We start from the raw sequence: 26,239 nt of genomic DNA, 5'->3' as shown, positions 1-26,239 counted from the left end.
TCCAAACAAAAACTTTGCTAGGTCTTACTTTCGGGGTAGGCCTTTTATTTAGCAATTCAGCAAAACCTCTACTAGGTCTTATTTTCAGGGATGTCTTATTTTCGTGGAAACATGGTAATCTTCCTCTTCTCAAGTAAACCTATAAGTCATTTTGGGATATAGGGGTATGTCCTGAAACCTCCTGTTTATCTTGACTGATTCACAGTTTGTCTGGTTATGCTGGTTTGTGAAGACAACTACTGTACAGTATATAATAAATGCTCATTTTTTTTGTTCAACAATAAATGTGAATTCTTCTTCATGAAAAAATAAGACATCCTCTGAAAATAAGACCTAGCGCATCTTTGGGAGCAAAAATTAATAAGACACTGTCTTATTTTCGGGGAAACAGGTAGTTGGAACAGGAAGGCAGTGCCAGGTGGACTTCTATGGTCTATGTCCCAGAAATGTCAAAGAAAGACCATGATCAATATTTTATATCACATTCACTGTTGGTTTAATCATGAATTGATAATGAATGTGTCTGTTGGGCAGTTCAGGTCTTTATCTGTCGTCATTTACTATGTTACTATGTAGATGGGAGATATGATCTTGCCACTTGGTGTGACAGGCTGCTGTGTTTTGTAATGTTTGAAGTCATTTTACTTCAGTTTTAGCGATGCCAATGTAAACTGCATTACAATAATCAAAACGGGATCTGACAAAAGCATGGAACAGTATATGTAATGCATATGGTCTAGAAGCACATGCTGATCTTAATTTATGTAGGGCCATGAAGCCTGACTTAAGAACTGACAAGACTTGCAAGGAAAGCGAATGCCACATACCTGTAGAAGGATTCTCCGAGGACAGCAGGCTGATTGTTCTCACTGATGGGTGATGTCCACGGCACCGTGGACGTCACCCATCAGTGAGAACAATCAGCCTGCTGTCCTCGGAGAATACCTTCTACAGGTATGTAGCATTCGCTTTCTCCGAGGACAAGCAGGCTGCTTGTTCTCACTGATGGGGTATCCCTAGCCCCCAGGCTCATTCAAAACAACAAACATGGTCAATTGGGCCTCGCAACGGCGAGGACATAACTGAGATTGACCTAACAACTTATCCAACTAACTGAGAGTGTAGCCTGGAACAGAATAAAAAATGGGCCTAGGGGGGTGGAGTTGGATTCTAAACCCCGAACAGATTCTGAAGCACTGACTGCCCGAACCGACTGTCACGTCGGGTATCCTGCTGCAGGCAGTAATGAGATGTGAATGTGTGGACAGATGACCACGTCGCAGCTTTGCAAATCTCTTCAATAGCGGCTGACTTCAAGTGGGCCACTGACGCTGCCATGGCTCTAACACTATGAGCCGTGACATGACCCTTAAGAGCCAGCCCAGCCTGGGCGTAAGTGAAGGAAATGCAATCTGCTAGCCAATTTGAAATGGTGCGTTTCCCCACAGCCACTCCCCTCCTGATGGGATCAAAAGAAACAAACAATTGGGCGGACTGTCTGTTGGGCTGTGTCCGCTCCAGATAGAAGGCCAATGCTCTTTTGCAGTCCAATGTGTGCAGCTGACGTTCAGCAGGGCAGGAATGCGGACGGGGAAAGAATGTTGGCAAGACAATTGACTCGTTCAGATGGAACTCCGACACTACCTTCGGCAAGAGCTTAGGGTGAGTGCGGAGGACTACTCTATTATGATGAAATCTGGTGTAAGGGGCCTGGGCTACCAGGGCCTGAAGCTCACTGACTCTACGAGCTGAAGTAACTGCCACCAAGAAAATGACCTTCCAGGTCAAGTACTTCAGATGGCAGGAGTTCAGTGGCTCAAAAGGAGGTTTCATCAGCTGGGTGAGAACGACACTGAGATCCCATGACACTGTAGGAGGTTTGATGGGGGGCTTTGACAAAAGCAAACCTCTCATGAAGCGAACAACTAAAGGCTGTCCTGAGATCGGCTTACCTTCCACACGGTAATGGTATGCACTGATTGCGCTAAGGTGAACCCTTACAGAGTTGGTCTTGAGACCAGACTCAGACAGGTGCAGAAGGTATTCAAGCAGGGTCTGTGTAGGACAGGAGCGAGGATCTAAGGCAAAGAGGCAAAGTCTACGCTCTCAACATCCAGGCCGTGAGAGCCAGAGACTGGAGGTTGGGATGCTGAAGCGCCCCTTTGTCCTGTGTGATGAGGGTCGGAAAACACTCCAATCTCCACGGTTCTTCGGAGGACAACTCCAGAAAAAGAGGGAACCAGATCTGACGCAGCCAAAAAGGAGCAATCAGAATCATGGTGCCTCGGTCTTGCTTGAGTTTCAACAAAGTCTTCCCCACCAGAGGTATGGGAGGATAAGCATACAGCAGGCCTTCCCCCCAATCCAGGAGGAAGGCATCCGATGCCAGGCGGCCGTGGGCCTGAAGTCTGGAACAGAACTGAGGGACCTTGTGGTTGGCTCGAGATGCAAAGAGATCTACCAAGGGGGTGCCCCACATCTGGAAGATCCGACGCACTACTCCGGAGTTCAGCGACCACTCATGAGGTTGCATAATCCTGCTCAACCTGTCGGCCAGACTGTTGTTTACGCCTGCCAGATATGTGGCTTGGAGCAACATGCCGTAACAGCGAGCCCACAGCCATATGCTGACGGCTTCCTGACACAGGGGGCAAGATCCGGTGCCCCCCCTGCTTGTTGATGTAATACATGGCAACCTGGTTGTCTGAGATAATTTGGTGGGACAGCCGATCTCTGAAAGCCTTCAGAGCGTTCCAGACCGCTTGCAACTCCAGGAGATTGATCTGTAGACCTTGTTCCAGGAGGGACCAGCTTCCCTGGGTGTGAAGCCCATCGACATGAGCTCCCCATCCCAGGAGAGACGCATCCGTAGTCAGCACTTTTTGTGGAATTTGGAAAGGGCGTCCCAGAGTCAAATTGGACCAAATCGTCCACCAGTACAGGGATTTGAGAAAACTCGTGGTCAGGTGGATCATGTCCTCTAGATCCCCAGCAGCCTGAAACCACTGGGAAGCTAGGGTCCATTGAGCAGATCGCATGTGAAGACGAGCCATGGGAGTCACATGAACTGTGGAGGCCATGTGGCCAAGCAATCTCAATATCTGCCGAGCTGTGATCTGCTGGGACGCTCGTACCCGGGAGACGAGGGACAGCAGGTTGTTGGCCCTTGTCTCCGGAAGATAGGCACGAGCCATCCGAGAATCCAGCAGAGCTCCTATGAATTCGAGTCTCTGTACTGGGAGAAGATGGGACTTTGGGTAATTTATCACAAACCCCAGTAGCTCCAGGAGTCGAATAGTCGTCTGCATGCTGTAGAGCTCCTGCCTCGGAAGTGTTCTTCACCAGCCAATCGTCGAGATAAGGGAACACGTGCACTCCCAGCCTGCGAAGCGCTGCTGCTACTACAGCCAGGCACTTCGTGAACACCCTGGGCGCAGAGGCGAGGCCAAAGGGTAGCACACAGTACTGGAAGTGACGTGTGCCTAGCTGAAATTACAGATACTGCCTGTGAGCTGGCAATATCGGGATGTGCGTGTAGGCGTCCTTCAAGTCCAGAGAGCATAGCCAATCGTTTTCCTGAATCATGGAAAGAAGGGTGCCCAGGGAAAGCATCCTGAACTTTTCCTTGACCAGATACTTGTTCAGGGCCCTTAGGTCTAGGATGGGATGCATGCACCCTGTTTTCTTTTCCACAAGGAAGTACCTGGAATAGAATCCCAGCCCTTCTTGCCCAGATGGCACGGGCTCGACCGCATTGGCGCTGAGAAGGGCGGAGAGTTCCTCTGCAAGTACCTGCTTGTGTTAGAAGCTGTAGGACTGAGCTCCCGGTGGGCAATTTGGAGGCTTCGAGGCCAAATTGAGGGTGTATCCTTGCCGGACTATTTGAAGAACCCACCGGTCGGAGGTTATAAGAGGCCACCTTTGGTGAAAAACTTTCAACCTCCCCCAGACCGGCAGATCGCCCGGCACGGACACGTTGATGTCGGCTATGCTCTGCTGGAGCCAGTCAAAAGCTTGTCCACTGCTTTTGCTGGGGAGCCGTGGGGCTTTGCTGAGGCGCACGCTGCTGACGAGAGCGAGCGCGCTGGGGCTTAGCCTGGGCCGCAGGCTGTCGAGAGGGAGGATTGTACCTACGCTTACCAGAAGAGTAGGGAACAGCCCTCCTTCCCCCATAAAAACGTCTACCTGAGGAGGTAGATGCTGAAGGCTGCCGGCGGGAGAATTTCTCGAAAGCGGTATCCCGCTGGTGGAGCTGTTCTACCACCTGTTCGACTTTTTCTCAAAAAATGTTGTCCGCTCGGCAAGGGGAGTCCGCAATCCGCTGCTGGATCCTATTCTCCAGGTCGGAGGCACGCAGCCATGAGAGTCTGCGCATCACCACACCTTGAGCAGTGGCCCTGGACGCAACATCAAAGGTATCATATACCCCTCTGGCCAGGAATTTTCTGCACGCCTTCAGCTGCCTGACCACCTCCTGAAACGGCTTGGCTTGCTCAGGAGGGAGCTTGTCCACCTAGCCCGCCAACTGCCGCACATTGTTCCGCATATGGATGCTCGTGTAGAGCTGGGTAGGACTGAATCTTGGCCTTCTTCCCAAAGGAGTCTAAGGTTCTAGAGTCTTTGCCCGGGGGCGCCGAAGCATGCTCTCTAGAACTCTTAGCCTTCTTTAGGGCCAGATCCACCACACCAGAGTCGTGAGGCAACTGAGTGCGCATCAGCTCTGGGTCCCCATGGATCCGATACTGGGATTCGATCTTCTTGGGAATGTGGGGATTAGTTAATGGCTTGGTCCAGTTCGCCAGCAATGTCTTTTTTAGGACATGATGAATGGGTACTGTGGACGCTTCCTTAGGTGGAGAAGGATAGTCCAAGAGCTCAAACATTTCAGCCCTGGGCTCATCCTCCACGACCACCGGGAAGGGGATGGCCGTAGACATCTCCCGGACAAAGGCCGCGAAAGACAGACTCTCTGGAGGAGAAAGCTGCCTTTCAGGGGAGGAAGTGGGATCAGAAGGAAGGCCATCAGACTCCTCGTCAGAGAAATATCTGATGTCCTCCTCCTCCTCCCACGAGACCTCACCATCGGTATCAGACACAAGTTCACGAACCTGCATCTGAAGCCATGCCCGACTCGACTCCGTGGAAACACGGCCACGGTAGGAGCGTCGAGAGGTGGACTCCCTCGCCAGCACCGGCGAAGCTCCCTCCGCCGACGTCGTCGGGGAGTCTGCCTGGGAGGCGGCCGTAGCCGGTACTGCAAGCGGTACCGATATCGGAGACCTCACCTCGGGCAAGGGGCCAGCCGTCGCCTCACTCGACGGTACCGGTGGTGCAAGCACCCCCGGTACTGGAGGAGAAGGGCGCAACAGCTCTCCCAGAATCTCTGGAAGAACGGCCCGGAGACTCTCGTGCAGAGCGGCTGTGGAGAAAGACTGAGAAGCCGATGCAGGTGTCGAGGTCAGAGTCTGTTCCGGGCGTGGAGGCGGTTCCGGGCTGTCCAAGGGGGAGCGCATCGACACCTCCTGAACAGAGGGTGAGCGGTCCTCCCGGTGCCGATGCCTACTGGGTGCCGACTGCCTCGGTGACCCAGAGCTCTCGGTACAGAGATGGGAAGGAGACCGGTGACGATGCTTCTTTGACTTCTTCAAGCGAAGCATGTCACCGGAGCTTCCCGGTACCGACGAGGAGGACGTAGAATCCAACCATCGCTTCCTCGGGGCCGAGGCCGAAGAAGGCCGATCTCGGGGGGAGGGGGGGGGGGGGCTGTACCGCAGGAGCCCTCAGGGCAGGGGGAGACCCACCCGAAGGCTCACCGCCACCAGCAGGGGAATGGACAGCCCTCACCTGCACTCCAGACGAAGCACCACCGTCCGACGACATCAGCAATAGCGGAGGTCCCGGTACCACTGACGTCGACGCAGCCTTTCGATGTCTCGGTACCGACAATGCAGGAGGTAGAAGCCTCGATGCAGTTGATGCAGTCGATGCCGAGGTTGAAGACTTCGATGCTGTCGATGTCGATGCACTTGATGCGTCCCGTGCTGTTGTCGTCGAAGAGCCCGAGAACAACGCGTTCCACTGGGCAAATATCGCTACCTGAGTCCTCATTTTCAAAAGAGCACAAAGACTTCAGGCCTGCGGGTGGTGCCCAGCCCCCAGACACTGAAGACACGAAGCGTGCCTATCAGTGAGCGAGATTACCCTGGCGCACTGGATGCACTTCTTGAAGCCGCTGGAAGACTTCGATGACATGGGCGGAAAAATCACGCCGGCGAAATCAAAATTCGCGATGACAAAGTAAGGCACCAAAAAGAAGGGAGAAAAAACCCGTACAGAGGCCAAAAAGGCCGGTCCCGAAAGCGAAAGGAAACTTACGCAGGGAAAAAGCTGGAAACATGGGAAAGGGGAAAAGACTGACGGTTTCTTCTTTTTTTTTTTTTTTAGGGAAAATCGCGAAGACGCGCGAGGTCAACGAGGGGCACGAAACGGCGGCAAAACACGACCGTCCCGAGCACGGATAAAAGAAGACTGACGAACACGAGCTGGTTCGGGCGGGAAGACGGCCGCGCATGCGCGGTGCGCATCGGCGCGCGAGGGCTAGCAAAGGCTTTTGCTAGTGAAGTTTCCGATTGGAGGGGGCTGCCGTGGACGTCACCCATCAGTGAGAACAAGCAGCCTGCTTGTCCTCAGAGAAAAAGTTAAAGTCCAAAACTATTCCCAAATATAATCAACCGGTTGGACAGGCAAACCAAAAAGAACTCATGTAAAAGGAGAAGGAGTGGAGGAGTGGCCTAGTGGTTAGGGTGTTGGACTTTGGTCCTGGGGAACTGAGTTCGATTCCCACTTCAGGCACAGGTGTATACTAGAAATATCATCGGCGTAATAATATACACTCAAACTTCATGACTGGACTAACGCTGCGAGAGGGCTGAGGAAGAAAGAATCAGACATAGACCCTGAGGGACCCCGCAAGAGAGAGGATAACTACCAGGTAATTGTCATGATGGCAGCAAGTCTTTCTTTGAGAATAAAATCACGTACACATATTACAATGTCCCGGGGCTTATTATTCTAGGGTTTTCCTATAGATCTATGGGCTCAGTCTAACTTTATATCTGAAAGATCATCCACTACACCATCAGCCCTTAAAATCGCCATACACATCTTTTCCATCACTGCTCGGTAATATTTGAACGTCTTGCATTTGATTCTTCAATGCCAGCAACTTGTGAACCACAGTCTGCGTTGTCCCAATTCTTCTCCCTGCTCCTCAAGCCGCCAACTTAGATCTTTCATCTCTAACTTCAGGTCAGCTACGAGCATTTTAAGTTATTGCCCCCTTCAAATCCCCAAACCATTTTTGAAAGTCCTCTTGGGTAGGGGAGGGTTCTAATAATGCGGGCTGCAACGAACCATGTTCATCAATCTCTTTCCCACCAGCTTCATTCTGCTGTCTGCCATCTTAGCACTAACTTTCATGCTCTGCTATCCACTACTAAAGCCATAAGTTCAAATGTCTGCTGCCTGGTGATGGGTAGAGTCTATCCACTTCGTCTTGGGAGAAGTAAAGTGCAATGTACCTCACTTTGGTACTACAAATAAGGGGTTCACAAGGACTATCTTTTCTCAGATCTGGGCTCGGAGCTCATCTCTCAGGCATCTGCTCAGGTGCATGATGATTAAACTTCTATGAGATTGCATGTTTTACACCATATGGTGACAGCATTCTCTCTCTTTTATGAGCACAAATATGTTTTCAAAAATGAATTTTAAATATGTTCTGGAAATGATTCAAGGTTTTATATAGTTTCTATATTGGGGGAGTTTTTTCCCTTTATGACCATATTACAAACAGCAGCATGTTCCAAGAAAAAATCCTATCTATTGCGGATGGGCTGTCATTTGCAACAACATGGGAAATGTCAATGACATATCACATGTAGTTGCAAGTCATTAAAAAAACAAAAAATGAGCAGAAAAAAAAACCCAGTTTATGTTTTTACATGTGCCAATAAGGCAAAGTTACTCTCCTGTAGCAAGTGTTCTCGGAGGACAAGAATTCTCACAAATGGGTGATGTCATCTGATGAAGCCCCAGTTCGGACACTACCCAGCATTCTACAGTTTTAAGAAGCTTTTGAAAGCGTCCCACCATGCATGTGTAAGTGCCTTCTCACCCAGCATGATCGCATGGGACCAGCAGTATAATATCAAAGCAAAAGAATACAACTCCTAGGAGAAGTGGAAGGGAATCTGAGAATTCATATCCTGCTGTCCTTGTAGAACACCTGTTACAGATTCGTAACTTTGCTTTCTTTGGGGACAAGCAGGACAATGATTCTCACAAATGGGAATCCCTAGCTACGAGGCTCACGAAAAACAACCAGAACCAATTAACCTGAAACTACATACAGTCCTGTTGCGAGGATGCAGCATGGAATGGAAGAAAAGGGGCCCTAAGAGGGTGGAATTGGATTCTGGACTCCGAACAAATTCTGCAGGACTGTTTGACCTAACCAGCTGTCACATCGGGAATGCTGCTCAAGGCGTTAAAGAAATGGGAACACCACAATGCAGCTCTGCAAATCTCCTCAATGGAGGCTGACCTCAAGTGGGCTGCTGATGCAGCCACACTGTTAGCTGCAATGTGATTCTCCAGAGTCAGTCCAGCCTGGGCATAAGTGAAAGAGATACAGTCTGCTAGCCAATTGGACAATGTGAATTTTCCAGTGGCTGTCCCCATCCTTCTTGGGTCAAACGAAACAAAAAGCTGGGTGGACTGTCTATGGGCTTTAATCCGCTCCAGATAGAAGGCTAAGAGCTCACTTGCAGTCCAAGGTGTGCAATGTGCTTGCGCCAGGATGGACATGTGGAAAAATGTTGGCAGAACGACTGACTGGTTATGATGGAACTCAGACACTACCCTTGGCAATAAACTTGGGGTGTGTGCAGAGGTCTACTCTATTATGATGAAACCTACTACTAGGGCCTGAAGTTCACGGACTCTGCGAGTTGAAGTGACCAACACCAAAAAAAGACCTTCCAGGTCAAGTACTTCAAATGACAGGAATCAAGTGGCTCAAAAGGATGACGTTGAGGTCCCATGACAGCTGGGGGTTTGACAGGGGGCTTTCTCAACAATAAACCTCTCATGAAGCGAACAAATATAGGCTGTACAGAGATGGGCTTACCTCCCACATGGTGATAAGCACAGATTGTACTGAGGTGAACCCTTATAGAGTTAGTCTGCAAAACAGACTCTAAAATGTGTAGGACAAAAAAAGAGGGTCAAGGTACTTGTCCTCACACCAGATGGTGAACCTCTGCTGCTTAAAAGTATAACACCTTAGTGGAATCTTTCCTAGAAGCCAACAGGACTCTGGAGACACTCTCAGCCAACTGAAAGGAAGAAAATTATATGCTCTTAACTTACAGGCCATAAGGGGCAGGGGTCGGAGGCTGGGATGCAGAAGAGACCCCTCATTCTTTGTAAAGAGAGTCAGAAAACAACTCTAGAAGAAGAGGAAACCAGATCTGCCTTGGCCAGTAGGGTGCAAAGAGGATCATGGTCCCTTTGGCCCTACTTGAATATCAGCAGAGTCTTCCCAATATGAGGGACTGGAGGACAAGCATACAGGAGACCCTCCCCCCAACTGAGCAGGAAGGTATCCAATGCTAGTCTGCTGTGTAACCTGAGCCTGGAGTAGAACTGAGGGACCTTTTGTTGAGATGAGTGGCAAAAAGATCTACCGAGGGGGTGTCCCACTCTCGGGAGATTTTCCTGGTAACCCTTCGAGTGGTTGCATTATCTTGCTTAGTCTGCCAAGCTATTCTGCTTTCCGGCATTCGGTGTACAAGAACTGTATTACCTTAATACTGCTTTAAAGAACTTTAAATCTGCACTAACTCACTGTTCACACTGCACTTTGTATATTGCATTGCTTACTGTTTAAAGTTGCACTGCTTATACTGTACAGCTTGGACTGTACTGCTTATATTGCACTGCGGACACTGTTTATATTAGGCACTGCTTACTGTTTAAGCTGCTTTGTTCATACTGCACTGCATACAGTGTATTGCTTACACTGTACCGCGTATACTATACTGCTTACTGTTTAAATTGTACACGAACTACAGCCAACATGAATACCAAAAAACTATTCATGATAATTTATATCTCCCCCTAATCTACCACGCATGGACCACTCCCAACTTAAACAACAACCTACCCACAATACATAAACCCTATAGACAACCCATCTACAACTCACCAAACCAAAAGAATAACAACCAACTAAAAGGAAAAATAAATACATAAGGAAATAACCAACAGAAATGGAAAAAAGGAAATAACAAAACCAAATACCAAGAAAACAGACAACTAATAGAAATGAACACATCTACGACCCGGACCGAACCATACCATCCAATCCAACTGGGATACGCAAACGCCAAGTCAGTAGTAAACAAAACAGAGATTATAATAGACTGGATCACTACAGACAATCTTGACCTCCTATTCATCACTGAAACCTGGATACATTACCTTAAGGATCCCATAATCCTAGATCTATGCCCACCAGGATACAAAATTACCCACTGGACAAGAAACGGGAAAAGAGGAGGTGGTATAGCCATAATATACAAATCCAAGTTCACTATCACAACCACAGCTGAATCCATCCTACCTCAACTTGAAATTGCATCGATAAGAATCAATCACCCAAACCTGCAGGAACACCTTAACGCAATCCTACTCTACAGGCCGCCAGGCAACTGGCAAGACACTCAAACACACCTCATGGACTTCATCTCGAACACATGTATCTCTACTTCAAACCTTATCATAATAGGTGACATTAACCTGCACTTGGAAGATCCTACCTCAACAAGCACCCAAAAATGCAAAGAGTTCCTACAATTATGGGATCTTCACGTAGCAAATGCACAACCAACACACACCAAAGGACACACACTAGACATTATCGCATATAAATTCGATCCAGACCTAAACCTTATACTAGCAGATACAAAATGGACACCTACACCGTGGTCAGACCACCACAGAGCATACATCTCCCTCCAATGGCGAACGAAAACTACACTCAAACAACAGGAACAAAAAACCTACACCATGAGAGGAAAAATAGACCCAGCAATATTCTGGCAACAGATCTACTATAACAGATGGACAACAAAGGCAGACACAACCAAATTCCTACTAGATTGGGACGATAGATGCAGAACAATATTAGATAACATCGCCCCAATTCAAACTAGAACCTCGCACAGAAAGAACTCAATACCGTGGTTCAACGAAGAACTGAAAAAACTCAAAACACAAGTTAGGAAATTAGAACGTGCATGGAAGAAAAAGAAAGACGATCCCACACTTAATGCTTGGAAACAACTCTGTAGAAAATATAAATACACCATAAGACAAACCAAAAGACTATACTACAAAACTGAAATTGGACCAAATTACAAGGACACACACAAACTCTTCCAACTCGTGAATAAACTACTAGACACCACACCAGTCACTAACAACAGCAAAGACACACCAGGAGCTAAAAACCTCACTAAGTACTTCAAACAGAAAATAGTACAACTGCGACTTAAAATACCTGTCAGCCCCATCGAATACGCTGCACTCCTAGACTGTCTAGACCCAAACCCTGGAGGATCTGGACTGAATTCGAGATAATATCAGAAGATCTCATTTCCTAAATGCTTAAAAGATTCGCCAAAGCTCACTGCAAATTAGATATATGTCCAAATAACCTTATGAAATCGGCCCCCCAACACTTTATAACAGATCTAACGAAACAAGTGAATTTTATGCTACAAAATGGACTCTTCCCAAAGCAGAAATGAAACATTCTACTCACCCCCATACCCAAAGATGCAAAGAAAAACGCGAGTGAATTAACCAACTATAGACCAGTAGCATCCTTTCCCTTAATAACCAAAATAACAGAAGGGATGGTAACCAAACAACTCACAGACTATCTAAACAAGTTCTCAATACTACAAGACTCCCAGTCAGGATTTCGTTCTAATCACAGTACTGAAACAGTACTAGTTATGCTATGACTAAATTTAAACAAACGACTGCAACCGGCAAGAATATACTACTTCTACAATTCGACATGTCAAGCGCCTTCGACATGGTTGATCATGGAATTCTACTACACATCCTTGAATACTTCAGAATCGGAAGCAACATTCTTAATTGGTTTAAAGGATTCCTAACCACACGCTCATATCAAGTGACATCAAATTCGATTACATCAGCCACATGGACACCTGAATGTGGAGTTCCACAGGGATCTCCCCTCTCACCGACTATATTCAACTTAATGATGACACCCTTGGCCAAACTACTATCAAATCAAAACCTCAACCCATACATTTACGCTGATGATGTAACGATCTACATCCCATTCAAACAAGACATAAAAGAAATTTCCAATGATATCAACCAAAGTCTACATATCATGCACTCCTGGGCAGATGCCTTTCAATTAAAACTCAACGCCTAATACTCACCTCTCAACACAACACAAGCAAATTCACCACCATCAAAACACCAAAACTAAATCTACCAATCTCGGAAACCCTGAAAATTCTTGGAGTTACCATTGATCGGCACCTAACACTTGAGAATCATTTGAAAAACAAAAGCAAAAAGATGTCCACTCAATGTGGAAATTAAAAAGAGTAAGACCATTCTTCCCAAGAACCGTCTTCCGTAATCTGGTACAATCATTAGTACTCAGTCATCTAGACTACTGCAACTCTCTCTACGCTGGCTGCAAGGAACAAATACTCAAAAAACTTCAAACAGCCCAGAACACGGCGGCTAGACTCATGTTTGGAAAATCAAAATATGAAAGTACAAAACCCCTACGAGAGAAGCTACACTGGCTCCCACTCAAAGAACGTATGACGTTCAAAATATGTACCCTAGTACATAAAATCATCCATGGCGATGCCCCAGCCTACATGTCAGACTTGATAGACCTACCACCCAGGAATGCTAAAAAATCTCGCGCATTCCTCAATCTTCATTTCCCCAACTGTAAAGGTCTAAAATACAAATTAATGCACGCATCAACCTTTTCCTATATGAGTACGCAATTCTGGAACGCACTGCCACATAACCTAAAAGCGACCTATGAACTGACCAACTTCCGTAAACTACTAAAGACCCATCTCTTCGACAAGATATACCACAAAGATCAAATCATGTGAAACTCATACATATACCCAGAAATATTATTAATGCATTCTATTATATTACTATCATGTATTCCATCACCAAGCAATCCAACATCCTTCTGTAACACCAAATGTATATTCTCTTCTCATTTCCAATATCCATGATGTTTTGTAAGCCACATTGCACCTGCAAAGAGGTGGGAAAATGTGGGATACAAGTGCAATAAATAATAATAATAATAATGTAGCTCGGAGTACCATGCCATGACTGAAGTTTATGTTTATTGCAGACTTGATAGACCGCTTTTCTGAGGCACAACCAATGCAGTTTACATTTTCATTATTAAAAAAAAAAATTACGACAAGGAAAAAAGCAGCAAAATAATAAAACAGAAAAATGTTTGGCCCACTACCACATTCTGACTGCTTCATAACACAAGGTGATCCTGATCCCCCTCACCCCCACCTCTTGACATAATGCATGGCAACCTGGTTGTCTGTTTGAATTAGAATAATTTGGTTCAGCAGCCAATATATGAAAGCCCTTAGAGCGTTCCATAATTGCTGCAGCTGTAAGACATTGATGTAAAGTAAGGTTTCCTAAGTGGACCAAAGACCCTAGGTGTGAAGCATCCATTATCAGAAGCTGCTGAGGCTGTGGAATTTGGAATGGAACTCCTAGGACCAAGTTGGGCCAAATCATCCACCAGAGGTGTGACTGTGTCAACTCTGGAGTTATGGAAATGACAGCAAGGTTCCCCGTGGACTAACGCCACTGGGAAGCAAGCATCCATTGGGTGGTCCTCAAATGGAGGTAAGCCATGGGAATGACTTGGACAGTGGAGGCCATGTGGTCCATCAACCTCAACATCTGCTGAGCTGTGACCTGGTGGCTGCTTTGAATCTGAGTGGTGATGAGGGCTTCTGCTCGTTCCAACAGCAGGCACTTCACTACACACGACCTTAGCAAAAACGCAGAAAAGTGATAGCAGAAGAGTTGTCACACTCACTCACCTGATCTCCTGAAGCTGGTCATGACTTCTAGGACAGCAACCTTGAGGTTAAAGGCTCCAGCCTGTGCTCCATGCCACAGCATGGCATACTCTCCTGACACATGGTACACTGCCAGCGGGTGGCTTGGATGCTGCAAATAAAAGAAATCACTGGTACCCACATACAGACTAAAACCTCAGCAGCAATGGTCCTCATTTGCCTATAACCCATGCTCCCTTACCAGAAATACCCAAGCATACAATCAGCTTCTGTAACAAACTATAAAATACTGAACCCTTTGCTCAGTAGTCACTGATAAAAGGATTGGAGAAGGAATACTAAGGGGTGTAGTTATCAGTGTGGGTTACCATTAAGATATGTTCTCCGAGGACAAGCAGGCTGGACATCATCACGCATGGGTCGTCATCCGTGACGGCCCAGGAGCTCCGGAGTTAAAAAGAAAAAACTTTAAAACTTCTAGAAGTGATGAGACGGGCGCGGGGACAACGCACCGCGCATGCGCGAGTGACTTCCCGCCCGCGCGCTTCTCTCAGTTCCTTTTTTTCCGCTTCGCGAGTTGTCTGTGTTGTCACTCCTCGTGATTTTCGGCCCAGGGGACTTTTTGTCGCGTTTATGCGCTCCAGTTTTTTTTTTTAATGAAAAAGGGAAGAAGTGTTTCTTTTAATCTTTTTTAGTTTTTTCTTATCTTTTTAGGTTTCCTTTCTTTTTCGTCACGGCCGCCTTTAGGCTGCTCGGTCGCGTTCCTTTTTTCCATTTTTTGTGCCTTTCTCATTGGCACCATCGAGTCGTTTGATTTTTCGACCGCTATTTTCCCTCCCATGTCATCGAGGACTCCCAGCGGCTTCAAGTGCTGTTCCCGCTGCAATCGGACCATCTCGTCTACCGACCCTCACGCTTGGTGTCTCCAGTGCCTCGGGCCCGACCATCTGCCAGCTTCTTGTAAGCTGTGTAAATTAATGAAAAAGAGGACCCAGGTGGCACGAGAGGCTCAGCGCGAGAAACTTTTTTTCATTTCGGTCTGGTCCTTTGACGTCGGCATCGACATCGGTACTGAGGTCGGCGGCATCGATATCGACGTCAAGGGAAGCAGCATCGAGAAGTCAGGTAATGGTTGCCAAGAGACCACTCAGAGCTGGGAGCAGCGAGGCATCGAGTGGGTCTCCACCTGTCTCAACACCATTGCTATGCAGGCCCCCGGGACCGCCCTGAGTCGGACCCGGCCTGAGGAGGCATGAGGATTCCACGTCCTCCTCATCGGTACCGAGGAGTGTCGATGACGGGCATCGGGTGAAGGCTAAGAAGTATCGCCATCGATCTCCTTCCCGTCACGGTACTGAGAGCTCCTGGGAGCCGAGGGAGATGGCACCCGAGAAGTGTCGGCGCCGGGAGGACCGCTCACCCTCCATTCAGGAAGTGCCGATGCGTCGGTCGTCTGGCAGCCAGGTACCGGCTCTCGAACCTCCTCAGATTCTGGCATCAACTTCTGCACTGGCCCCACAGCTTGTTCCGATGGCAGCCCTCAATGAGTGTCTCCGGGCCACGCTTCCAGGCCTTCTGGAAGGGATGATGCGTCCATCTGCCTCGGTACTGGAGGTGCTTGCGCCTCGGGTACCTACTGCTGAGACGGCGTCTGGCCCATCTCCTGTGTGGAGGTCTCCGCCCTCGGTGCCGCTTGCAGTGCCTGAGCCGGTTGCCACCCGGGGTCGACTCTCCCTCTACGTCAGTGGAGGAAGCTTCGTTGGAGTCCAGGCAAGGGTCCACTTCTCGACACCCCTCACGAGGACATCGATCCTCGAGGTCGAGGCAGGCTCAGGTTCGGGCTGCTCTTCAGGAGCTCCTGTCCGATACCGAAGATGAGCACTCATGGGGAGAGGAGGAAGACCCCAGATATTTTTTGGAGGAAGATTCTCAGGGGCTTCCGTCTGATGCTACTCCACCTATTGAGGTTAGACAATCTCCACCTGAGTGTCTTTCTTTTTCATCTTTTGTACGGGAAATGCCTAGGGACATTCCATTTCCTACGGAGGCTGTGGATGAGCCCAGGGCCGAGATGTTCGAGGTCCTGGATTATCCTTCTCCACCAAAAGAGGTTGCAACAGCCTCCTTGCACAATACACTCAGGGAAGTGATGTTGCGGAATTGGTCTTGCCCTTTAATTCAGTTGTCAACAAGAAGTCCGAGTCCCGGTACAGAGTCCATGGTGAGCCTATGATGGTGAAGGCCCAACTTCCTCACGATTCCATGGTGGTGGACTCAGAAGATCCAAGAGTACTAGGGACTATGCTTCGGCACCCCCGGGCAGAGAGTCTAAGACTTTGGATTCTTTTGGGAGGCGTACGTATCAGGCTGGAATGCTCGCGGCCAAGATTCAAACATACCAGCTGTACACCAGCATTCATTTACGGAACTTGATAAAGCAACTGTCCAGTTTAGTTGAAGATCTCCCTCCGGAACTTGCTGAACCTTTTCACCAGGTGGTCAGGTAGCAGAAGGCATGTTGCAAATTCCTGGCCAGGGGAGATTTTGATACTTTTGATGCTGCATCCCGGGTGGCTGCTCAGGGTATCATGATGCGCAGACTCTCATGGCTGCGTGTCTCGGACCTGGATCAGAAGACCCAGCACCGAATGGTAGATGTTCCTTGCCGGGGGGATAATCTTTTTGGAGAGAAGGTTGAGGATATGGTTGATTCCCTCAAGAAGCATCATGATGCTATGGATTATCTCGCCCGCCGGACGCCTTCTGCTACTACCTCCTTTTCTAGGAGGTTTTTTGGAGGGAGGAGGAGTGCTCCCTATTCCTCTGGCAGGCGTAGGTACACTCCTGCTTCCCGACAGCCTGTTCAAGCTCGCTCCCAGCAGCCTCGCTCTCATCAGCGGCGTGCGCCACAGGCCCCTTCGGCTCCCCAGCAAAAGCAAGGGACGGGTTTTTGACTGGCTCCAGAGCAGCATAGCCGACATCAAAGTATCCGTACCGGACGATCTACCTGTTGGAGGGAGGCTGATACTTTTTCAACAAAGGTGGCCTCTTATAACCTCTGACAGGTGGGTTCTTCAAATTGTCCGGTCCGGATATGCTCTCAATCTGAAATCAATACCTCCAAATTGCCCACCAGGAGCTCAATCCTTCAGTTCCCAGCACAAGCAGGTACTTGCAGAGGAACTCTCCGCCCTTCTCAGCGCCAATGCGGTTGAGCCCGTTCCACCAGGGCAAGAAGGGCTGGGATTCTATTCCAGGTACTTCCTTGTGCAAAAGAAAACAGGAGGGATGCGTCCCATCCTAGACCTAAGGGGCCTGAACAAATTCTTGGTCCGAGAAAAGTTCAGGATGCTTTCCCTGGGCACCCTTCTTCCCATGATTCAGGAAAACGATTGGCTATGCTCTCTGGACTTAAAGGATGCCTATACTCACATCTCGGTGCTTCCAGATCACAGGCAGTACCTTCGATTTCGCCTGGGAACTCAGCATTTTCAGTACTGCATGCTGCCCTTTGGTCTCGCATCTGCACCCAGAGTGTTCACAAAGTGCTTGGCAGTTGTCGCAGCATCGCTACGCAGACTGGGAGTGCATGTGTTCCCTTATCTCGATGATTGGCTGGTGAAGAACACCTCGGAGGCAGGAGTCCTACAATCCATGCAGATTACTATTCAACTGCTTGAGCTACTGGGGTTTGTCATCAATTATCCCAAGTCCCATCTGATTCCCGTACAGAAATTGGAATTCATAGGAGCTCTGTTTAACACATGGATGTCTCGAGCTTATGTTCCCCAGGCAAGGGCAGACAACCTTCTGGCCCTAGTGTCCTCAGCTCGAGCATCCCAACAGATCACAGCTTGGCAGATGTTGAGACTTCTGGGCCACATGGCCTCTACAATTCATGTGACTCCCATGGCACGTCTACACATGAGATCAGCTCAGTGGACTCTAGCTTCCCAGTGGTGTCAGGATACAGGGGATCTAGAGGATGTCATCCATCTCTCCACCGATTTTTGCAATTCCCTTCACTGGTGGGCCATTCGCTCCAATCTGACCTTGGGACGACCATTCCAAATTCCTCAGCCGCAAAAGGTGCTGACGACGGATGCATCCCTTCTGGGGTGGGGAGCTCATGTGGATGGGCTCCACACTCAAGGAGTTTGGTCCTTCCAGGAAATGCATCTTCAGATCAACCTCTTGAAATTGCGGGCGATCTGGAATGTGCTGAAGGCTTTCAGAGATCGGCTGTCCAATCAAACTATCCTAATTCAGACAGACAATCAAGTTGCGATGTATTATACAAACAAGCAGGGGGGCACTGGATCTCGCCCTCTGTGTCAGGAAGCCGTCAGAATGTGGCTTTGGGCACGCCAGCACGGCATGTTTCTCCAGGCTACATATCTGGCAGACGTAAACAACAGTCTGGCCAAAAGGTTGAGCAGGATAATGCAACCTCACGAGTGGTCTCTGAACAGGGACGTTGTCCACAAGATCTTCCGAGCGTGGGGCACCCCCTCAGTGGATCTTTTTGCCACTCAGCACAATCACAAGGTTCCTCAATTCTGTTCCAGGCTTCAGGCCCATGACAGACTAGCGTCAGATGCCTTTCTCCTTCATTGGGGGACAGGTCTCTTGTATGCGTATCCTCCCATACCTTTAGTAGGGAAAACTCTGCTGAAACTCAGGCAAGACCGCGGAACCATGATTCTGATAGCACCTTTCTGGCCTCGTCACATAAGGTTCCCTCTTCTTCTGGACTTGTCTTCAGAAGAACCTTGGAGATTGGACTGTTTTCCGACCCTCATCACTCAGAACGAGGGGTCGCTTCTACATCCCAACCTCCAGTCTCTGGCTCTCACGGCCTGGATGTTGAGAGCTTAGAAGTTGCCTCTTTAGGCCTCTCAGAGGGTGTCTCCCGAGTCTTGCTTGCTTGCAGGAAAGATTCCACGAAAAGGAGTTATGCTTTTAAATGGAGTAGGTTTGCCGTCTGGTGTGACAGCAAGGCCCTAGATCCTCTCTCGTGTCCTACACGGACCCTGCTTGAGTACCTTCTACACTTGTCGGAGTCTGGTCTTAAGACTAACTCAGCAAGAGTTCACCTTAGCGCAATCAGTGCTTATCATCAGCGTGTAGAAGGTCAGACTATCTCTGGACAGCCTTTAGTGGTTCGTTTTATGAGAGGTTTGCTTTTGTCAAAGCCCCCTGTCATAAGTACATAAGTAATGCCACACTGGGAAAAGACCAAGGGTCCAACCTTCACCAGTGTCATGGGATCTCAATGTCGTTCTCACCCAGCTGATGAAACCTCCTTTTGAGCCACTGAATTCCTGCCATCTGAAGTATTTGACCTGGAAGGTCATTTTCTTGGTGGCTGTTACTTCAGCTTGTAGAGTCAGTGAGCTCCAAGCCTTGGTGGTTCATGCTCCTTACATTAAGTTTCATCATAACAGGGTAGTCCTCCGCACTCATCCTGTTCCTGCCGAAGGTGGTGTCGGAGTTCCATCTGAACCAGTCGATTGTCTTGCCAACATTTTTTCCCCGTCCGCATACCCACCCTGGTGAGAACAAGTTGCATAACTTGGACTGTAAGAGAGCATTGGCCTTTTACGTGGAGTGGACAAAGCCCTATGGACAGTCCACCCAATTGTTTGTTTCTTTTGATCCCAAAAGATGGGGGTTGCCATCGGAAAACACACAATCTCACATTGGCTAGCGGATTGCATTTCCTTCACTTATGCCCAAGCTGGGTTGACTCTGGAGGGCCATGTCACGGCTCATAATGTCAGAGCCATGGCTGAGTCAGTGGCTCACCTAAAGTCAGCTTCTATTGAAGAGATTTGCAAAGCTGCAATCTGGTCATCAGTCCACACATTCACATCTCACTACTGCCTTCAGCAGGATACCCGACGCGACAGTCGGTTTGGGCAGTCGGTGTTACAGAATCTGTTTGGGGTTTAGAATCCAACTCCACCCTCCTAGGCCCATTTCTATTTTGTTCCAGGCTGCACTCTCACTTAGTTGTGTTTGTTTTTAGGTCAATCTTAGTTATGTCCTCACCGTTGCGAGGCCCAATTGACCATTGTTCTTTGTTTTGAGTGAGCCTGGGTGCTAGGGATACCCCATGCGTGATGGTGTCCAGCCTGCTTGTCCTCGGAGAAAATGAAGATACTTACCTGTAGCAGGTATTCTCCGAGGACAGCAGGCTGGACATCATCACAACCCTCCCTCCTCCCCTTTGGAGTTGTTCTTTTCTTGTTTGCTTGTTATATAACTGAGAGATGTGCGCGGGCGTCGCGGGCGGGAAGTCACTCACGCATGCGCGGTGCGTTGTCCCCATGCCCGTCTCGTTGCTTCTAGAAGTTTTAACATTTTTTTCTTTTTAACTCCGGAGCTACTGGGCCGTCGCGGACGACGACCCATGCGTGATGATGTTCAGCCTGCTGTCCTCGGAGAATACCTGCTACAGGTAACTTCATTTTACTGTACCACTAACTCATGCTATTTTAGCACAGGTCCTATTTTATGCAATGAGACTTAATTATTAATAACTGTGGTTAGCAGCAGTAGCCCACATTGATAACGTCCCTCCTAAGGAGGCAATTTTATAAGTTTTGCTCTTATATGGCTACATATGCAGGTAAATGACCTATTATAAAATAGTGATCAGTGTAGAAGTACATGTTTTGACATGATGGTGTGTACTTTTTTATGGTTTAATGAGATTTGATACATTGCCCTTCCAAACATGTCAGAGCAGTGAACAATTACAAGAAGTTAGGGAAACGAGAAAGGAACTACAAAATCTTGAAAGAAAGGAAAGCGAGAAAAGAGAAAAAGATACACCAAATTGGAGGCTATGACTCCAGGATCAAGCTCCTTCCATGATGGTGAAGGGAAAGGCTATCTGAAATAAATGGGCTTTTAGTATGGCCTTAAAACAAAAGGCGGACTGTTCAGAATGAAGAGAGAGAGAAGAAGAAGAACATTTCAGAGGGAAGAGACCAAACAAAAGAAAGCAGAGTGGCGGGTGAGAGGTGAACAGGGGGAACAGAAAGACGGGAGGCAGAGGAGGAACTGAGAGAACGGGAAGGAATATAAAAGGGAATACCAGAATGAAGAGCCTTGAAGGCCAACAAAAGTACCTTAAATTGAATCCTAAAGAAAATAGGGAGCAAGTGATGACATTCAAGGAGAAGAGAAACACAGTCAGAGTGGTGGGTGTGGCTAAGAAGGTTTTGAACTATTTGGAACCAGGATAGAGAAACTTTAGAAGGCCAGCCAGAATGACATTGCAGTAATCAAGCTGAGAAAGAACTAGGGAGGAGAGGGGCATAGAGCAAGAATTATTGTCCAGGAAACCTCAGATAGCGCAGATCTTACGAAGGGAGAAGAAACAAGACTTTACAGTGGCAGAAATGTAGGGGAGAAAGGAAAGTTGGGGATCAAAGATGACTCCAAGATATTTTAAGGAGGAAACCAGACCAAGAGCAGTTCCAACAAGAGAGAGAACAAGCGTAGAGGATGATGAGGTGCTAGTGACCCACACTGCAACAGATTTAGTAGAGTTCAAAACTAAGTGGTTGGCAGACAACCAACCTGAGACAGCGTCCAAGCATGCTTGAAGAGGAGAGAGGGTCAGGGTTTATAGGGTCAAGATGTGAAACTAAGAGAATATCATCGGTACATATATGAAATCTAATAGAAAAGGACTGAATCAGAGTGGCAAGAGGAGCTATAAAGATATTAAACGTCATTGGGGAGAGCAAGGAACCCTGGGGAACACCATGGAAAAGAAGGAAGGACTCAGAGCAAGTGCCAGGTAAAGAAACAGAAAAAGAATGACCTTCTAAATAAGAAGAAAACTATTTAAGCACTGTGCCAGAGGTACCCACGGAAGAAAGGCGAGAGAGAAAAAGGCAGTAATGAACCAGGTCAAAGGCAGTGCTAAGATCAAGAGAGATGAGGACAGAAAACTTATCACAGTCTAAGGCCGCATGAAGATAGTTAAGGACAGAAGTGATAATGGTATCAGTGGAGTGACCATTTTGAAAACCAGACTGGAATGGATGGAGAAGATGATAAGATTCAGCATGTTGGGCAAGTTGATCAAGGACAATTTTCTCTGCCAGTTTAGAGAGAAACAGTAAGTTGGAGACTGGTCTGTAATTAGCAGGCACAGTGGGGTCCAAGGAGGAATTTTTCAAAAAGGGTTTAATCACCGCAGATTTCCAAAGCACAAGAACCTTGCCAATGGAGAGACTGTTGCTAACAAAAGAAAAAGCAAGGGAAAGAAGACCATAATAATTCAGAATAATGCAGGAGGATGGGATAGGATCCAACAAACAAGTGGTTTTGCGGCACTTTTACCATTCAAAAGAGATGAAAGATGGAAGTTTAAAAGTAGACCAAGAGTGGGGGAAGGAGAGGAGGGTAGGGGAGGGAGAAAAGAGCAACAAAGGAGGGGAGAGACAAGACAAGGAAGAGGAAGGAGAAGGGCGGGGGAAGGGGAAAGAAGCAGCAAGGACAGCAAGCTGTTGTGAGAAGTAAGTAGCCAAATCACCAGCCGAGAGCTTAGCAGGATACGAAAATTTCGGACTGATATAGATAGCTGGTAGACATATACAGGGGCCGAGTTTGAGCAACATATGTGTGTAGATTATAAAATACCAGTTCAGCATTTCAGCCTATATGTGTATTTTAATATAGGCTGAACATTTACACCTGACTTGAGAGTAGGTGCTAAGTGTCTGTGTCTGCAAGGTAGGCATGATTTCTGCACTTAGTTAATATTTTATAAAGACATGTGGAGGGGCATTTTCAAACGGGGATGCCCATCTCTGAGAACGGCGCTGCGAAGGGGCGCCGTATTTTCGAACGAGATGGGCGTCCATCTTTCATTTCGAGAATATGGTTGGGGGCGCCCAAATCTGAACATTTAGGTCAACATTAGAGAGGGGCGCCATCGGTTTTCGGCCATAATGGAAACCGATGGCGCCCATCTCAAAAACAAACCAAACCAAGGCATTTGGTCATGGGAGGGGCCAGGATTCATAGTGCACTGGTCCCCCTCACATGCCAGGGCACCAACCGGGCACCCTAGGGGCACTACAGTGGACTTTCGCAAATTGATCCCAGGCGCATATTTCCCTTACCTTGGGTGCTGAGCCCCCCAAAGCCCCCCCAAAACCCACTCCCCACAACTATACACCACTACCATAGCCCTAAGGGGTGAAGGGGGGCACCAAGATGTGGGTACGGTGGGTTTCGGGTGGGTTTTGAAGAGCTCCCATTTTCCACCACAAGTGTAACAGGTAGGAGGGGGTGGGCCTGGGTCCGCCTGCCTGAAGTCCACTGCACCCACTAAAATTGCTCCAGGGACCTGTATACTGCTGCAATGGGCCTGAGTATGACATTTGAGGCTGGCATAGAGGCTGGCAAAAAAACTTTTTAAAGTGGTTTTTTTGAGGGTGGGAGGGGGTTAGTGACCACTGGGGCAGTCAGGGGAGGTAATCCCCAATTCCCTCCAGTGGTCATCTGGTCAGTTCGGGCACTTTTTTGGGACTTGGACCTGTAAAAAAAGGGACCAAATTCTCGCCAGGGACGCCCTTCTTTTTTCCATTATCATCCGAGGGCGCCCATTTCTTAACCACGCCCCTGTCCCGCCTTCGCTACCCTTCCGACACGCCTCCGGGAACCGGCCATCCCGGCGAGGGAAAGCAGTTGGGGACGTCCAAAATCGGCTTTCGATTATGCCGATTCAGGCGCCCCTGAGAAAAGGACGCCCATCTCCCGATTTGTGTCGGAAGATGGGCGCCCTTCTCTTTCGAAAATGAGCTGGATAGGCACCTACGTGTCATTATAAAATGGGTTCTAATTAGGCATCTACTTGCTCTATTAAGCCAGGTGCTCTGATATAAATAATTATCCTGTAAAAGTCAGTAGGAACATACATGGTAGTAAAGCGAAAGATACATACCTGTAGCATGTATTCTCCGAGGACAGCAGGCTGATTGTTCTCACTGATGGGTTTGCTAGCCCTTGCTTGCACATGCGTGAACCGCGAATGCGCGGCCATCTTCCCGCCCAAACGCAAGCGTGCTCCTTAGTCAAGTAGAAAGCAAAGACAAGGGAAGACACAACTCCAAAGGGGAGGCGGGCGGGTTTGTGAGAACAATCAGCCTGCTGTCCTCGGACAATACCTGCTACAGGTATGCATCTTTCGCTTTCTCCGAGGACAAGCAGGCTGCTTGTTCTTACTGATGGGGTATCTCTAGCACCCTGCCTCACTCAAAACAACAAACAGAGGTCAATTGGGCCTTGCAACGGCAAGGACATAACTGAGATTGACCTAAAACCAGAAACAACTAACTGAGAGTGCAGCCTGGAACAGAATAAAAATGGGCCTAGGGGGGTGGAGTTGGATTCTAAACCCCAAACAGATTCTGCAGCACCGACTGTCGCATCGGGTATCCTGCTGTAGGCAGTAATGAGATGTGAATGTGTGGGCAGATGACCACGTCGCAGCCTTGCAAATCTCTTCAATAGTAGCTGACTTCAAGTGAGCCACTGACGCTGCCATGGCTCTAACACTATGAGCCGTGATATGACCCTCAAGAGCCAGCCCAGCTTGGGCGTAAGTGAAGGATATGCAATCTGCTAGCCAATTGGAGATGGTGCGTTTCCCGACAGACACATTTGGGCGGACTGTCTGAATGGGCTTGTCCGCTCCAGATAGAAGGCCAATGCTCGCTTGCAGTCCAATGTGTGCAACTGACGTTCAGCAGGGCGGGTATGAGGACGGGGAAAAGAATGTTGGCAAGTTGAAGCTCATTGACTCTACGAGCTGAAGTGACTGCCACCAAGAAAATGACCTTCCAGGTCAAGTACTTCAGATGGCAGGAATTCAGTGGCTCAAAAGGAGGTTTCATCAGCTGGGTGAGAACGACATTGAGATCCAATGACACTGTAGGAGGCTTGATAGGGGGCTCTGACAAAAGCAAACCTCTCATGAAGCGAACTAAAGGCTGTCACGAGATAGGCTTACATGATAATGAAAAGCACTAACTGCGCTAAGGTGAACCCTTACAGAGTTGGTCTTGAGACCAGACTCGGACAAGTGCAGAAGGTATTCAAACAGGGTCTGTGTAGGACAAGAACGAGGATCTAGGGCCTTGCTGTCACACCAGATGGCAAACCTCTTCCATTTGAAAGAATAACACCTCTTCGTGGAATCTTTTCTGGAAGCAAGCAAGACTCGGGAGACACCCTAAGAAAGACCCAAGGAGGCGAAGTCTACGCTCTCAACATCCAGGCCGTGAAAGCCAGAGACTGGAGGCTGGGATGCAGAAGCGCCCCCTCGTTCTGAGTGATGAGAGTTGGAAAACACTCCAATCTCCATGGTTCTTCGGAGAACAACTCTAGAAGAAGAGGGAACCAGATCTGACGCGGCCAGAAGGGAGCGATCAGAATCATGGTTCCATGATCCTGCTTGAGTTTCAGTAAAGTCTTCCCTACCAAGGGTATGGGAGGATACGCGTACAGAAGGCCCTTCCCCCAATGAAGGAGAAAGGCATCCAACGCTAGTCTGTCGTGGGCCTGAAGTCTGGGAAGCTAGGGTCCATTGAGCTGATCGCATGTGAAGACGGGCCATGGGAGTCACATGAACTGTGGAGGCCATGTGGCCAAGCTATCTCAACACCTGCTGAGCTGTGATCTGCTGAGAGGCTCGTACCCAGGAAACAAGGGACAGAAGATTGTCTGTCCTTGCCTCGGGAAGGTAGGCATGAGCAGTCTGGGAGCCCAGCAGAGCTCCTATAAATTCGAGTCTTTGCACTGGAAGACGATGGGACTTTGGATAATTTACCACAAACCCTAATAGCTGCAGGAATTGAATAATCATCCGCATGGACTGTAGAGCTCCTGCCTCCGAGGTGCTCTTCACCAGCCAATCGTCGAGATAAGGGAACACATGCACTCCCAGCTTGCGTAGAGACGCCGCCACGACTGCCAGGCATTTTGTGAACACC

The 26,239-nt window shown here is 48.3% G+C and overlaps 1 protein-coding gene across 4 annotated transcripts in view; it reads right to left on the bottom strand.

The window, feature by feature from the left end:
* The window catches only part of ALAD (aminolevulinate dehydratase), a 587,381-nt gene that overhangs the window by 38,441 nt on the left and 522,701 nt on the right, over nt 1-26,239 (bottom strand). For 3 of the 4 annotated variants that reach the window (XM_030206252.1, XM_030206255.1, XM_030206253.1), the window contains exon 11: nt 14,238-14,367. The exons of the other annotated variant lie outside the window; for it this stretch is intronic. In XM_030206252.1, coding sequence (XP_030062112.1) covers nt 14,238-14,367 — 130 coding nt within the window. The remainder of the gene's footprint in view (nt 1-14,237; nt 14,368-26,239) is intronic. 4 annotated transcript variants of the gene reach the window in all.

The sequence above is a fragment of the Microcaecilia unicolor genome, chromosome 6 (assembly GCF_901765095.1).
Source record: "Microcaecilia unicolor chromosome 6, aMicUni1.1, whole genome shotgun sequence".
Taxonomy (NCBI): domain Eukaryota; kingdom Metazoa; phylum Chordata; class Amphibia; order Gymnophiona; family Siphonopidae; genus Microcaecilia; species Microcaecilia unicolor.
The sequence above is the reverse complement of the archived record's forward strand: the minus strand, read 5'-3'. Positions and strand labels throughout refer to the sequence as shown.